The sequence below is a fragment of the Camelus dromedarius genome, chromosome 17 (assembly GCF_036321535.1).
Source record: "Camelus dromedarius isolate mCamDro1 chromosome 17, mCamDro1.pat, whole genome shotgun sequence".
In the NCBI taxonomy this organism is placed as follows: Eukaryota; Metazoa; Chordata; class Mammalia; order Artiodactyla; family Camelidae; genus Camelus; species Camelus dromedarius.
In genome coordinates, this window is record NC_087452.1 from 5,792,481 (window position 1) to 5,808,106 (window position 15,626).

General features: G+C 52.9%; 1 protein-coding gene across 2 annotated transcripts; it reads left to right on the forward strand.

Annotated features, from left to right (window-relative positions):
* The first annotated feature begins 9,543 nt into the window (after positions 1 to 9,543).
* Positions 9,544 to 13,502, forward strand: GHRL (ghrelin and obestatin prepropeptide). Of its 2 annotated transcripts, XM_010984936.3 has the most exons (4): positions 9,544 to 9,651; positions 9,873 to 9,989; positions 12,835 to 12,943; positions 13,365 to 13,502. In XM_010984936.3, exons 1-4 carry the CDS (start codon positions 9,544 to 9,546, stop codon positions 13,382 to 13,384), a joined length of 354 nt encoding a protein of 117 aa, XP_010983238.2. In that variant the 3' UTR covers positions 13,385 to 13,502. The 2 variants fall into 2 exon arrangements, with proteins under 2 accessions (XP_010983238.2, XP_064352329.1); XM_064496259.1 differs by lacking the exon at positions 13,365 to 13,502 and having other exon boundaries at positions 12,835 to 13,123.
* The last annotated feature ends 2,124 nt before the right edge of the window (positions 13,503 to 15,626 follow it).

A 15,626-nucleotide genomic window follows, 5' to 3' on the forward strand; every position in this document is an offset into this window, starting at 1 on the left:
TCTGTCACCACGAAGAGTCCTTGTGACTAGGTTTATGCTGAAGGCACCACCCTCAGCCGTCAGACACGGAACAGTAGCCGCAGTCCCACTGCTCACCGTGAGCGCACGTCCTCCACTGAGACCAGCAGTGCGCCCTACACATCGCCTCGGCCCAAGAAGGTGGGCGCAGCTCACCTGGTTTCTTGCCCCGTCAGTGGAAGGAGGGGCCTGTGGTGGAGAGCGCCGCTCTGGTCCTCACCGACTCCGGACGAGGGCCCCTCTCAGCAGAGGCCCTGGGCCCCGGGCCTGAAGCAGCAGTCACTACAGCCGCTGCCATTCACCGAGACCCACGTGCGTGCCCTTCACACGTGCAGCGGCACCGCAAACCTCTACAGGCGCCTGCCCCGACGTACAGGTGAGAGGACTGTCAACACGTGCGCAGGCTGTCTGCCGCCGCGGGCCGCAGCCAGCGCCAGCCGCCTGCTCTGTCTCGGCTCGGAACTCCGTGCTCTCCCAGGTGGGCTCTGGGCGGGAGTGTGGGGCTCGGCAGCTGTCACGAAGGGCTAGGGCTCACTCAGATGAGAAGTCAGGCCTCACTGCACGAGGCTGTGTGCACAGGTACGAGTGGACTCTTGGCCTTCATTTTTCAGCAGCAAAACCCCTGTTTTGAAATAAATCTTAGATCATAACATAAAAAATGGAAAAAAGTGGAACTACTTTGGTTGAAATGAGGACGGAGAGGCCAGGGCTTGGCCCACTCAGCCTCCCAGGTCATTCTGCAAAGTCCAAGCCTTCAAAGAACAATATGAAAACTGCTGCTGCTTTCCTTCCATTTTTCAGATGCAAAAAGAAAGGCCTAAGAAAGCACCTTTGCACACACTTCACAGTGGACACAAACTACACTGAATTCTAGTTAGCTCAACCTTCCTGCCTTCCACAACAAGCTCTGTGTGCCCGAGGGCAGGCCTGGTTTTCCCTACAGTCCCTGCTACCATTAACAAATGAGTGATGAGAAGGGACTGGTCCCATGTCACACAGTGGGTTAGTGGCAGGACACTGGGCTCCTGGCCATAGGCTCTGTTTGTAGGTTACCCCACCAGGATGAGTCAAAACCATCTGGAAGTAAAGAAAATTATCTCTATCGACAGTTTATGCTTAGGATGCTAACATGCTAGCCATTCCTGGGGTCTGGGAGATACCCCAGACTTGTTACAACAAAATAGGCCAATCAAGTGGAACTACCATGTTGTACAGTCTTCCCCGGGCAGTTGCCAAGCCCAAATGAGATGAATGTAAGGGTAATTTAAAAGACAGACAGAGTTCTGGTTAGGGCACGATGGCAGTAACAGCCACATGGGCTTTCCATCCTTTCACAAAAACAAAGCAATGAGCATAGTAAAAGAAGGCCCCAGACAACATGAGGGTGGCTCCTAACCTTGAATGTCAAGGTGTAGGGCCAGACTGGTCACAGCCATGATACCTACTGAGATCAGCACAGGGAGGAAAAGTTTTTATGGGCCTTGGGGTCAGTTACCCCAAGAATTACCATCAAATATGCATCAATTCTGAATAAAAACTCAGCAAGCCAGTGTGAGAACTGTCAAAACTTGAAGACTCACATGCTCTCATTCAAAAGTGAATTCAGGTCGTGTTCTCTCTCTTGCCTTCCGAGATGGCCCTCACTCTTGTCTGTGGAGTGTGTGTCTACTATTATTTTAAACACCCCCACAAACTGCCCCCTGTACATTTCTCATTATAAATCTACTGTTACTCAAAAAAATAAAAGTCAATTCAAAAAAGACCAAGGGGGAGATATCCACTCCCACACATGAAGGACTAACAAACAGCTCTAAACTCCCCCCACACCATAAACAGAAAGTCACACAAAATACACGAAACCACTGCTTCAGACGTACGGCAGCGTGTCAATGAAGGTAAACAAGGCGGGGGGGGGGGCCCACAACTGCCCCAGCTCTCTGTCTAGAGGCAGTTTCCAGGAAGGGGCAGGGAGACACCGTCCAGAGTCTAGTGGCCTCACTGAGTTAAAGAGATACGAGTTCAGAAGGGCTAAGCTAGGGAAGAGGGAGCTGCTCAGCCAGCCAGCTCCTGGGATCTGCACGTGGGTCTCCTAGAGCTTTGACCAAGTACTAACCTGCATCCATGGAGGGTGAAAGTCTCACGTCCAGAAAGCAGTCGATCAGACAGTCCCTGGAACTCACAGAGCAGCAGCAGCTCATGCTCCCACGACCCAGAGTATAACAGCCTCATAGCACACAGAGCAGTGCGCTGAGGCCTAAGGGAGATCGTGGCTAAATGGTACATCTTACATTAGGTCTGGAGTAAAGTCTGCTCTGGACCTTAAAAGCAAGCCTTGAAATGATCAAGCCAGTCCACAAATAATCTCACTTTGTGCCAGATCAAAGCCCAGCACATTTTAAAGGAGTAACACCAAAATTCTGCATTTGACAGGATAGAATTCACGTCCATCACCCAATCCAAAATTACCAGCTATGCAAAGAAGCAGGAACAAAAACTAGACTCAGAAATGAGACCATGCAATTATCAGATGGCTGCCTTTTAAAAACAGCAATTATAAATACGTTCACAAATGTAAAGGAAAATGAAAATAAGACAAAGGGGAGGTATAAGAAAGTTGCAAACCGAGCTTCTAGAAATGAACAATTTCTGAAGTGAAAAATACACAGGCTGAGAATAAAAGCACGTTAGACACTGGAGTAGGAAAGGGGTCTGAAGACAGCAATAGAGACCATGCAAACCGAAGCAGAGAAAGACGAGATAAAAAGCCCAGGTGACTGTGGCCACCGCATCAAGTAGTCTCAAGTCATGTGTCAGCTGGAGTCCAGAGGAGACAAACAGCCAACATTTTTCCAAATTAGGTTAAAACTATAACCTTACAGGTCCTAGGAAATCAAAAAACCCTAAGCAGGAGAAAAACACACGGTAAGACTATTTTTTTTTTTTTAATTATAAAAGCGGCCAGAGAAAGAGACATTATATACAGAGGAACAAATATAAGAATGGCAGCCAAATTCTCACCAGAAATGCTGCAGACCTTCAGAGGATGAACGTCTTCGAAGCGCTGGAACTAAAAACCCATCTGCTTGGAATTCTATGCCCAGTAAAAATATCTTTTTTAAAAAGGTGAAATAAAGACTGTTTCAAATAAAAACTGAAGGAACGAATCACCAGCAGAGCTGCAATACAGGAGATGTCAAAGGACGTTTTTCAGGCAGAAGGGAAATAATACCAGATGAAAATCTGAATCTGCACCAGGAACAGTAAATACCTGGGTAAATGTAAGACTTTTCATTCCTTTAGTCTCCCTAAAAATACTAACTACCCAGAGTGCACTGTGGGACCTACACAGAAATAAAATGTGTGGCATCAGTAACACAAGTAATGGAAGTGGGGACACCAAAGTATTCTCACAAGGATCTCACAGTACGTACGAAGGGGCAGCTCTATTCAGGGTACACTGTAAGTGGTGAACTTGTGTCGATAAATCCTAGGTCCACCACTAAAAGAATAAAGCAGAGAACATAGCTAATAAGCCAAAAGCGATTAACATGACACCATAAAAAGCCACAAATGGGCATGAGAAGGGGATGGCGGAGGAACAAAGAACAGATGGTCAAACAGAAAACAGATGGTAGATTTAAACCAAACTATATAGGTGGTGAAAATAAACGGTCTCAACGCTCCAAATAAAAGGCCTCTGGTTAAAAGGGATTACCAGAATAGATTAAAAAAAAGAAAGGCCCAAAAACTATGCTGTTTATACGAAACCGACTTTAAACATAAACATGCAGATAGATTAAAACAATGGAGATGATTTAGAAAAAAGATATATATATACACACCAATCAAAAGAAAGCTACAGTGTCTACTTAATACGAGATAAAGCTGACTCCAGAACAAGTATCAGAGAAAACAGATTTCACAACAAGAAGTATTTATAAGGGATAAAAAGGGACAACAAAAAAAGGGTCAGTTCATCAAGAAGGCAGCCATCCTAAATGTGTGTGCACCTAAAACAGCTTCAAAATAGGAGAAACAAAAACTGACAGAACTGAAGTCATCTCAGTTCCAGCTGGAGATCTCAACACTCCTCTGTCAGTAACAGAGCAAGCAGACACCTAAAGAACAGCAAGGTCAGAGAACAGTAAACAAAACCAGCGACCAGTGTGTCCTAACCAGCGTTCCTGGGACGTCCCACCCCACGGCACCTGGATGCATTCTTTTCAAGTACATCAGGAACACTCATCCAGACCGACTAACTGCTGGACCCTAAACAAACTAACAGATCTTACAGAATTAAAGTCATACAGGACATATTCTCTGACTATAATGGAAGTAAACTAGAAATCAATAGAATATTGGGAAAATCCTTAAATATTTGAAAATGTAAGCAATATGTACACATCTAACACGGGTCAAAGGAAAAGAATCACCATAAAATGAGTTACCTATGGGGGAAAGAAGAGTGGGGGGTCAGGACTGGAAGATGCAGCCTCCGCATGTGCCTGGTCGCATACCATTGACCTTGGAGCCATGTGATGTTTATTAACAAAGGGGGGAAGATCTCTAAAACTGAAAAAACACACGGATGTCATTTTAGTTTATATACCCAGCCCATGGCATAACCACACAGAGAAAATAAATGTTCAGGTGTTTTGATGGTACATCCCTAATAGGCTGCATTTAGTAGTTTTAGGGGCAGTAGTAATTGCAGTAATCTTATTTTGAAAGTATATTGATACTGTAAGATAGAGCAAGATAAAGGTCATTTTGTTGATTAGAAACCAAAATCATTAGTCCTAAAGGAAAAATAAGTATAAAACCCAAGAAGTAAAAACTCTGTGATCTTAAATTTTATTTGGAAATAACAGTATGAACTCATGACCTATTTTTCTCCTTCTAAAAAGTATGTTTTCTAATCTCTACACTGGAAAGGCCTAGAAGCAGTAATAGTGGTTAGCACCCAGATTGTGGTCTCTAAAAACTATCTCCCACTGAAAGAAACTGAGACTTCTTAGAAAAATGGCAGATTGAGGTCAGAAGCAGGAAGGACACCCCCAAAATGGGCCCAGGATTTCTTAATGGGAAAGAAAACAAAGAAACTGTTTAAAATGATAGGGTTGTGCCAAAAGCACACAGGAATCAACTCATCAAATACGCATCAAAAAGAATAGTGACTATAATTGATTGAAACACTTACATTTTAAAAAATCCATGAGTCTATGATTGGGAAAAATTGGAGGAGGTTCCTAAGACATGGACCTTATTTTGAAAATCAGTAAGTACAAAAACAAAAAAAGTGTGTTTCTTGCCTTTCCTATACAAACTATATGTCAAAGTGATAACATAATTGCTGATGGAAAAAAAATGCTAGTAAATGTGAAAAGGAACAATATAAAAGAAAAACAGTTGAATCTGAATGAAATTCCATCCCTAGGTCTAACTACCACTTTCCAGAAAGCAGGGAGAGAAGGGACCAAGTTAAACCATCCCACAAGGTGGCAAATTGTAACCTTTTTAAAAAATAAATGACGGGAGGAAAAAGGCGGTGCAGGTAAGGGGGCTGTTGGAGACTAAGAGTGTGTTGTATCTGTTAAAGCAATCCTGAAGCTTTTAAGGCTGAAATTACATGATTGCTGGGGTTTTCTTTTAAAATATTCCCCCAAAAGGGAGAAGAGTCGGGGACAAATACATGAAGCAAGACGAAACTGGCGATGGATGCTTGGAGACTCACTGCATTACTCTCTGCTTTCTGTGTTTGAAATTTTCCAGAATAACAAGTTCAAACAGAGTTTGTCTTACATATGGCCAGATTTTCTGCTGAAAACATTAAAATCAGAAAGGAATTGCCTGAGCTACTTGTTAAAATACAGATTCTGGGGCCCTACTCCAGACTTAGCAGATCAGAACCAGAAGATGAGGCATAAAAAAGTCTGCTTTCTTATAGCTTCCTCCGTGAATCCGCCACAGCCCAGCCCAAGTGTGCCCCCAGCAGACTCGCTGAGATTAGATGACCCTCCAGACCTCACCCTGAGATCTTGTGGCTCTCAGCCATCCCAAGGCCCCAGCTGCGCTACCTGCAGCCTGAGAACAGCTTCGGCGCAGTGGTGGAGACGGGCGTCAAGGAGTAGGCTCCGGGGAAGGGAAATTATGCCTGGAGACCGTAACTCGAGGGGAAGGCGGGCTCAGGAGACCTTTCCAGGCCTAGACCAGGGCCTGTCTGAGCGTTGAGGGCAGAAGCTGCTGGAGAGAAAGACTGAAGAGAGGAAAAAGACAAGTATCTGCCAGAGAAAAGGGAAGCCCCAGTGGGAGAGGCTTGGTTTGGAGCATGAGGGGTGAGAGCGTGACTAAGGTTATGCAAGTTTTAAGAGTAACACCTGTGATTACCAAGAACTCATCCAGTGCAGCAGCCGTGAGCCGCGTGGAGCTACTGAGCACTTGAAATGTGGCTAGTCTGATTTGAAATATGCTGTAAAAATACAATCCACACTGGATTTTGAAGATTTAGTAAAAAGAAAACCAGTGCCAAATATCTAAATCATTTTTATATTGATTACATGTCAAACTGATTAACACTTTGGAGATGTTAATTTAAATAAAGTATATTATTAAAATTGATTTCACCTGTTTCTTTTTGCATTTTCTAATGTGACTCCTACGGAATTTTAAATTACTGGCTGGCATGGTATTTCTATTGCCCGATGCTGTTCTATAAGTTATGGAAGCCAGAACTAGGAGAAAACCTCACCAAAAAGCCTTATCTCAAAAGCAACAAAAAACCCTCTTTCTATGACCCCAGAACCTGCCTCATTCAGACCAAGGTGTAGCCAAATTGACGAACAAAGTGCTTGCTAAGCCAACTAATGATCAGTACAATAAAATCACAGTGGGAAGTGTACACAGTCTGTCCTCAGACACCACTGACATACAGCAATTAACTCAGTGATGATGCATCCCTGTCTGGTCACTAAGGCAGGCCCTCGAGGCCCTGCTGTGGGAAGGAAAGCACCACCCAGCAAGCGACCTGGAGGACGGTTCCGAGAAGGACACAGACGGAGGTGCCAGACGGCCTTAGATCTATTATCCACACTTGAGGTGGCAGTCAGTCCTTTCCTGAGCCACACAGTCCTCCTCCAAGGGCCTTTTGGTTGGTTCAGATCTGAGTGCGTTTCCCACCCCGAGTCTGCACCCCCTTCCACAGCTGCGGGTGGGCAGTGAGGTACTTTCTGGACGCCGCCTCCCCCTCCCTCCGGGGTTCTGACATCCTTCAGCCCTTCCCTCCTTCCCCAGCCAGTCTGGACTCTGTGGTATGTGCTTCAGGTGGTTTCCAGCCCGCAGGCGACCTTTTTGTTCCCCGAAGATAACACAGAGCATGGGTGTTTGCCTGCGGCTGGTGTATCTAAGGCCAACGCTGGCAGCCCCCGCCCCCAGGGGGTGTGGAGGGGGGCGTCATGTCTCAGCAGGTGCCTGGTCACCATAGTTGGGGATTTTTTTTGGGGGGGTGAGGGCACGCTCTGAAAAAGCTGCCGGTCTTCTCTAACGGCTTCTCCACCTTCAGCCCTGCCGTGCCCCGAGGCCAACAGGCCTAAGTTCAGGGGGTGACAAGGGTGAAGGCCCCCAAGTGACACGCTCACACTCCGCTGGGACTGAAGGAGGGAGTCCAGCCCCTTCAGCACGCCGGTGCTGTTTTCCAGCAGAAGGTACTCGGTCCAGCCCCTCCCGGGCCCCCACTGTCCCTACAGCCTCAACCAGGGCCCAGTGCCCAGTGCCCAGTGCCCGCTGCAGTCGGTCTAAGTCAAGGGCTCGCTGGACGACCAGCGGTCTCCTGGCTCCCCTGCCCCAGTCCCATCGGGCCCCTGGGAGCCCACGTTCGCTGCGGGAGCAGGACGGTGTAACCGAGGAAGCTCTGTACTGCCGGTCAGGAACCTGGATGGGCGTCCCAGCGCTGCCAGACAGACGGGTGGCTTTGGGGAAAGCGTGGCCCTTTCGGGGTTCAGTTTTCCCCCAGTGAAATACGGGATGCAGACTGCCGGGTCTGCAAGGTCTCGCTCATCGCTTCTGTGCTCAAGAGCCCGCAGCGGCCTCCCCGCTCCAGAGAAATCCCTAGTGCCAGCAACTTCCAAACCGGTGCTGAACCTAACCCAGCGCCACTTTCTAGGCCTTCCCTTATGATCTGCCCCCTGCCACTGCCACCCTCCTCAAGCCCCAAGTCTTCTCCCTGTGGCCCCAGACATCTTACACCCACGCCTGCTGTTCACTTACGCTCCTGCTGCTCTGCCTGCAGGGGTGCCCTCCCTGCCAAGCCCGGCTCCGCCTCCGCTGCCTCGTTCATGCAGCCCCCACAGACCGCTCACTCAGCCTAGGAGCCACCGCCTGGGCACCCAGTGCGATGAAGCACTCCAGGCAGGAACGGACCCCCGCACGCTGTGAGCTAAGTCCTCGTGGCAGGACACGTATGAAGGATCAGAAAGTAGCTGTAAAGGATTTCACACCCGTCACCTCATTTAGTCCTCAAAGCCACCCTCAGAGGCAGCCCTGAGCAGGGGGACCTCAGTGATCTGCCTGAGGCCCAACTGTGACCTGTGCAGCCCCAGGTCACAGCTCCCCTGCCTCCAGGTCCACTCTGCTCCCTCTCAGGACCTGGTCGTGTTAAGATCAAGCTGAGCTCCTGAGATGGAGGGAGCAGGGGAGTTTCAGAAAAGGGAGTGAGCCGAGGCCACAGAGCCACGAAGCTGGGCAGACCCTGGGCCACTCTCCTCCCTGCCACCCAAACCGGGGCCGGGCACACCCGGGGACAGGAGGAGCAGATGTGCCGCACCCACCAACGCAGCGTCTCTCAGTGCATTTGACCTCCATTGTTGATTTCTACCCAGAGGACATGAACAGTTTCAGTTCCCAAGGAATGTAAGTCAGCCCCCGGAAGCTGGGTTGCCCTGAGATGGGGCTGAAAACAAACACAAGCTGCCTATATAAGGACCAGGCGGCCACTGGGCGCCACCTCTGCCGCGAATCCCAGGTAGGCACTTTCCCGACTCTCGTGTGCGGGTCTGACTGTGGGTTTAACTCGTCGGGACCGCTGGGCATCCACAGGCCCATCTGAACCAGGGGAGGCTGCACGCCCTGGGGCCACCTGGCTGCTCAGAGGGGGATCTCAGGAGCCGCCTCAGCGCCCCCAGGTCTCCTGGGACCTTGCCAGCTTAGCCTTATTGTCCCTCCTTGAGAAACTCAGCACAAGGTCCTCGGGGCCTAGGACAAACGACACGGGGGTCTGTCGCACTGCCAAGCATCCGCCCCGCCCGAGCAGCCTTGGTAAAGAGCACACACACCCACCACCACGCCTGCCGCAGGGAGACGGGCAGAGGGAGCCCCTCTGGCGGGGTGTTAAGAGCCATTCTCCTCAGCAGTCGCGTTCCCAGGTCGGGGTCCCCACACCCTGTCTGCCGGGCTCTGATGCACAGGGAAGGTGGGGGATGCTGCCCGGAGCCCCTCTCCCCTCCAGGCTCGACTGTCCCCCCAGCTGCGGCCATGCCCTCCCCGGGGACCATCTGTGGCCTGCTGCTCCTCAGCGTGATCTGGGTGGACGTGGCCATGGCAGGCTCCAGCTTCCTGAGCCCTGAACGCCAGAGAGCGCAGGTGAGCCGTCTCCCCACAGGCGCCCTGTGATTCTAACTGGGGTGTCTCCTCCTAGCCCTGCCACGAGCTGTGTCACCCAGCTGTGGCTCCAGCTCTCCGGGCTTCAGCCTCCTCCCCGAGCACAAAGGACGACCCTGGGTCTGAGCGTAGGCCCACACCTCGCACTGTTTCTGGCAGGACGGCGGGGCTTAGGGCCCTAAGAGAACATTCCCTCTTCCCAGCAGAGAAAGGAGTCCAAGAAACCATCAGCCAAACTGCAGCCCCGGGCCCTGGAGGGCTGGCTCGGCCCGGAAGACGGAAGACAGGCGGGAGGCGGAGAGGACGAGCTGGAGACCCGGGTGGGTCCCTCTGCAGCTGGCGCTCTCCCAGTGTGGGGGTGAGGGCGGGCGGCGGGGAGACAGCTACCAGCAGGGACCCACTTACCAGCTACTTAAGAAACGCAGAATAGCATAGAAATAGTTGACTGCCCCACAGTCTCCAAGGTCTTTGTGCGTCAACAGGCAAACACCTAAATCACTTTGCCGCCACAGAACGAGCCCGAGCAGCAGAGGGGAGCGGGGCGCCAGCAGACGCCAGGCGATTTCAGAAGGGAGCCAGCAAATATGGTGCCAAGAGCCGACACCTAAGAGGAAAGGGCTGGTCACAGACCAAACGTGTTTCCCTGCAGAAGACTTTCTGGTTGATTCAGGGGCCCCTCCGCCCTTACCTGGACCAATGAGCTGCCGCGGGCCCGGCTCTCAGCAAACCCCATCTGTAGACGAGGGGCCGTCAGGCTTGCTTGGGCTCTGATGCACCTGGCACGGGGCGAGGGGAAAGGTGAGCGATAAACGGAGGACTGGGAGAGAGAGGGCGTGAAGGCGTCCGAGGGGTTACCTGTGTGACCTTCCAGCCAGGCTGGCGGCCCTCCAGGAATGGTTCTGACGAGCGTTAAGACAGACACCTCCGTGCAGAGACAGCAGGAATCCCCGGTGGTGTTCCCGCCCACCACTGTGCTGCTGCGACTGCACCACGACTTCACACCCTTCCTCCATCTCACCCCATCTCTCCCACCCGCTGCGAGATCAGCAGGGCTGGCCTTAGTGCCGCTCTTGCACACAAGAACAGAGGTTCAGGCAGCTGAGCTCACTTGCCTGAGGGGCCACAGCCCACATGGGGGCAGAGGTGGGACCCACAGTCTGAGGACTCCAGTCCCCAAGCCCGTCTCCCTGTCATCGGTGTGGCAGAGAGAGAGAAGGCGACCCGGGGAGTGCCTCTCACTGTCCCCTCCACCCCGCCCCGGCCTCTTTCCACCTGTCCCCCAGCCTCTGCTCCCACAAGGGGTCAACTCCCCAATCCACGCCCTCTGACCCTCGCCAGGCGCTTCCTGCGCCACGTGTGAGACCCCACCCGCCGCATTCCCACTCAATGGTCTGCAGATCCTTAGACTAAAGCCAAGGAACTTTCTTGGTGAGACTGCCAGGTCCTGTGGGGCTGGATGCACCCCAGCCAGAGGAGCCCCAATTTAGCCCAGATGGGGAAGAGGTTTGGTGGCTGACTCACGGCTGGAACTTTCCAGCTTCCACAGAGGAAACGGCAGGCACTGCCTCCGCTGAACAAAGTCTGAAGTGTCCAGAGGGCCTGGGCACCAGAGCCGGTATGGAGCCTGTGACACTGGCCAGGCTCCCCCAGCTCCCGCCCTGGGGCTCCGCCTCGCTCATCGCAGGGTCCCCACTCCCTCCAAACCTTTTCCTCAAATGGAGTTTCAGAGATGGAAGGCTTTTGAGACCAAGTCCCACTCCCACCCCCACCCCCCCATCCATTCCCCACTGACCGGGTGAGACGCTAAGGCCACAGCGTCCTTTACAAGTCACCCGAAGCCACTCTCCCATCCAACAGCCGCCATACCTCCTGTCAGTTGCCCTGACATGGTGCTGGTGTGACTCCTGAGAAGTCTGCTGCCGTGAGCCGACCACCCGCAGGAGCCACAGGGGTGGAAGGAAAATGAGTCTTTACTGAAGGGAGGGAGCGGAGGGGCCTCAGTTCCCCCGTCAGTCATGTCGTTTCCACTCACTCCACCTTCACGGTGCAGACGAGGGGGAGGTAAACTTTAAAAAGGGAACCAACAGTGACCTGTTGTTTTAAGAACATCTCTGAGCATCTCTGCTCGTCTGTGAAATACGAGTTACAGTGGCTCCTGCCTGGAAGGAAAGGCCTAACCCAGGGCGAGGGCTGCAGCCAGGCGGTGCAGCAACAGCCCCTGGGCTAGAAGAGGTCCCAGGGCTGAGTATGCAGCCCAGCCCTCGCCACCACCTCCTCCTGTGGCCCCAGTCAAGTCCTTTAACCTCTCGGGGCCTCTGCTGCTGTATCTGAAAGCGGGGCTGAGACCTCCAGTCTGGAGGGCAGAGGGCAGGAGGACCAATGGCCGAGGGCTCCCCTCCAGCCCCAAGATCTCTTCACCAAGTCATCTGTAATCTCAGTGACCAGCGCAACCAGGAACCCGGGCAGTCACTGAGTGAACAGAGGGAAAGACAGACTCCACTCGCCAGGAGAGAAGCAATGATGTGGCCGCAAACAGAGCTCCTTCCTGTTTACCCAGAACTCTGAGCTCCAATAAATCATCTCATAGGCTGCTGAGAAAGCAGGAGGAATGAGGCGCCCTCCCTGTAGAAGGGAAGAGACAGAGCACAGAAAGAAGAGCAAACTTGGCTCGGAGTGTCTTTCTAAGAAAAGGTCAGCTTCCTGTCTGACTGTCCACAGAACAAGCCAAGGCCGGTGCTGACAGGGGACGACCACCTGGGACGGGAGGAAGGGGGGCAGAGGCCGTCCCCCAGGCTAGTGCTGTGTACACCAGGCAGACCCACTGCCCCCAGATCGCCCTGCCTGGGCCTGAAACCCTACCACTGGCGACTCAACCTCAGGCCTTCCAAAGCTCTAAGGAGCAGGGAAACGTCATCTGGGGAGCCCCACAGCTTTTGTCAGTAAGCTGCTCAGGGGTGAGGAAAGAGGGCACAGGTGAGTCTCCTAAAGATGGTGGGGGCGGGAAGACCAGGCCTGGGAAGCAGGGTAGCCCGGCTGAGCTGCCCCTCGGTGGTGCCTGCTGGGCCCCAGGCCCTCCCTCTCCTGAGGGCCCGGGGCCACCGCGGGGATGGAGGAGCGGGAGGGTAGGGGGCGTGACCTCTGACGATTCCTGGGTCCTCCTCCTAGTTCAACGCCCCCTCTGATGTTGGGATCAAGCTGTCAGGGGCTCACTCCCACCAGCACGGCCAGACCCTGGGGAAGTTTCTGCAGGACATCCTCTGGGAAGAGGCCAACGGTAAGTCCTTAGAACTCAGTGCTACAGTCATGTTCAGAACATGCTCTGCAGCCAGTTAAGCGAAGGCTTTGGTGCCCTCGTCCTCAATCTCCTCTTGCCTCGTGATAAGAAACCACCCAGCTTTTCCTGACTGAGGAGGCAGCCACCTGCCTGTGGAGGCACCACCATCTGCAACATTCCCCACAGATGTCAGTGCCCCACCCCCCCCGCGGGCCGGGGGCCGGCACTCACCCCAGGGTGCAGACAAGGAAACCAGGACTCGGAGCTTTTAGGGGACATGCCCAAGGCACACACACTCCGAGGCCGGTGCTTTATTACAACACACCACCTCCAACGTCTGTCTCCCTGAGGAAAAAGCCACCTTTGATGGCACCGGCAGGACAGCAGACACAGAACTTTGACTTGACCTCTTGCTTTCCAGAGGCCCCGGCCAATGAGTGACTGTCCCTGAGTCCAGCCGCCTCTCTGTTCCCCTCTTGCTCTCAGAAGCGCTCACCTGGCCTCCAGAACGCTCCCTCGACCACTCCCAGCTCTGAGGGGTACCAGCCCAGGAGGTGAATAAACACTCAAACTGGACGCTGCCTGTTTGAAATGTTTATTTCACCAAAGATGAAAATTTCACATTTCACTGAAAAACAAAAAGCAAAACCAAACCCCACAATTCTTGGTCTATGGTCCATGGGAAGAGAAATGGAAGAGGTAGCAGGTATCTGTTCTTAGAAAACTGAATCCGACCAACTCATACAAGCAGACAAGACTATTGGGGGACAAATGGCAGGAGGAAGTGGGGGGGAGGGGGAAAGGAGAAGGGGGACAGGAAGGGAGGGGTGAGAGGGAGAAGAAAGAGAAAGTTCCTTTAACTATCAGAGCTTCTGAGTGCAGAGCTGCATCGAGAGCTTACTATCAGGAGGACTGTGTGAACAGGACACTTGAGGCGGCGTCACAGCCAGCGCCCACCGAGCTGACATTCAGGATCAGAACGCGGGTTGGGGAGGGTATAGCTCAGTGGTAGAGCACGTGCTTAGCATGCCTGAGGTCCTGGGTTCAAGCCCCAGTACATCCACTTTAAAAATTAATAAACCGAATTTCCTCCCCACCAAAAACAAGCAAATAAGAAAACCAAGGGAAATGTGAAAGTGTGAGTCTGAAGCTGGACATAAATGGGGCGCTAACCACAGCTAGACACGGCTGCCCTAACTCCTTCCCTGCCCCATCCTCTACGGAGAAGACCTGGCAAAGCAGAAGCCACCTCCTGCAGCCAAGGCTGGCCATGGCCTTGGTGAGTTCATTGATTTGGGACACCAGGTTGATGTCCAAAAACACTTCCAACTCTAGTTCACAGCCGCAGTGAGCCTTGATCCTGAAGTCCCACAGCTTAATTTCAGTGAAGACATGGACCAGTCTTCCTGGGAGGGACGTCACTGGTCGGTCGTCTCCTCACTAGGGTGAGCGTGTGACCCGATTTGAGAGCTGGTGGTGATGGATGGGTGATCGAAGGGGAGAAGCCCTGCCACCTGCCCAGCTGTCAGAAACACACAGGACGGCCTGTGCAGAGCTGGCGTTAACATCCACACTCTGGGCACACCCTCATCACTGAGGGATCTCTCTAGGAGCCAAGGATCTTTGAGTAAAATTCTGGCCCGCTGGCAATCAAGGTGCAGCCCTACGGCACTAACCGCTGATCAGACGTGGCAACCACCATCCCTCACTGAGGAGCCGCACGTGGTCAATGACGTCACCACGATCAGGCTGAGAATGCAGAGTCTTGGGCCCCATCCCCACCCCAGATCAGGATCTGCATTTTCACAAGCCCCCCAGGCACCTATCAAGTGGCTTAGAGGCAAGAGGACCCTACTCAGGCAGCTCAGCCCACAGCAGAGCCAGACAGCCCGACCTGGCTCAGAACAGGTGTCGACTCCTGTCACCCGGCCAGGGGGCCCTCGACACAACTGAGTGCACATAAAAAAGTGTCCTGTCTCCTCCTCCACTTCCCTCACCCACCGCTCTTGAAGTGCCAGCTGCTGTCAACTCCATGCCCGTCCACTGGGCAGCCAGCACACACACTTCCATCTCAGGGGACCACACACACCTGACTGACTACACGGTGGCTTGGTGCACTGAGCCCTTGCTTCTGAAAGCATCTGCCTCTAAGTGATAATGACAGTTTGAAAGGAGTGATCCCCACTAGAGGGATCTAAGGTACTGGAGAGCAGGTGGACTCAGTGGAAGAGCGACAGAGGATGCACAAGTCACCCGCAGGACCCCAGCCTCCGCGCTCAGATGCGGAGACCCACCCGCTGTCCTGGGGCTTGGCCACACCCCAGCTCTGTGGCTTTGCGCGGGCGCAACCCTGACCGTCGCTAACCATGCCCACAGCCCTCTCCTCAGTAGCAGGGGACGCTCCACGGCCTCAGCTGGCCAAAGTAGCCCAAGAAGCCAGCTCCTGGCCTGGTGAGAAGCAGCCACAGATCGGGCTCAGGGCAGGTGGGTGCCAGGTCCTGGGGGGAATGCGGGGCACCTGACGATCCCCCCACAAGGACAAGAACGTATTTTGTTTCTCAAGGCACACACAAGCCTTCTCTCCCTCATGCCTAGGTCCTTCATTCCAGGAACAGGTGTTAGGCACCCACTCTGGACCGGGCTCTCTCCCTGGGGCCAGGTAGCGCAGTGTGGGCGAAAGCTA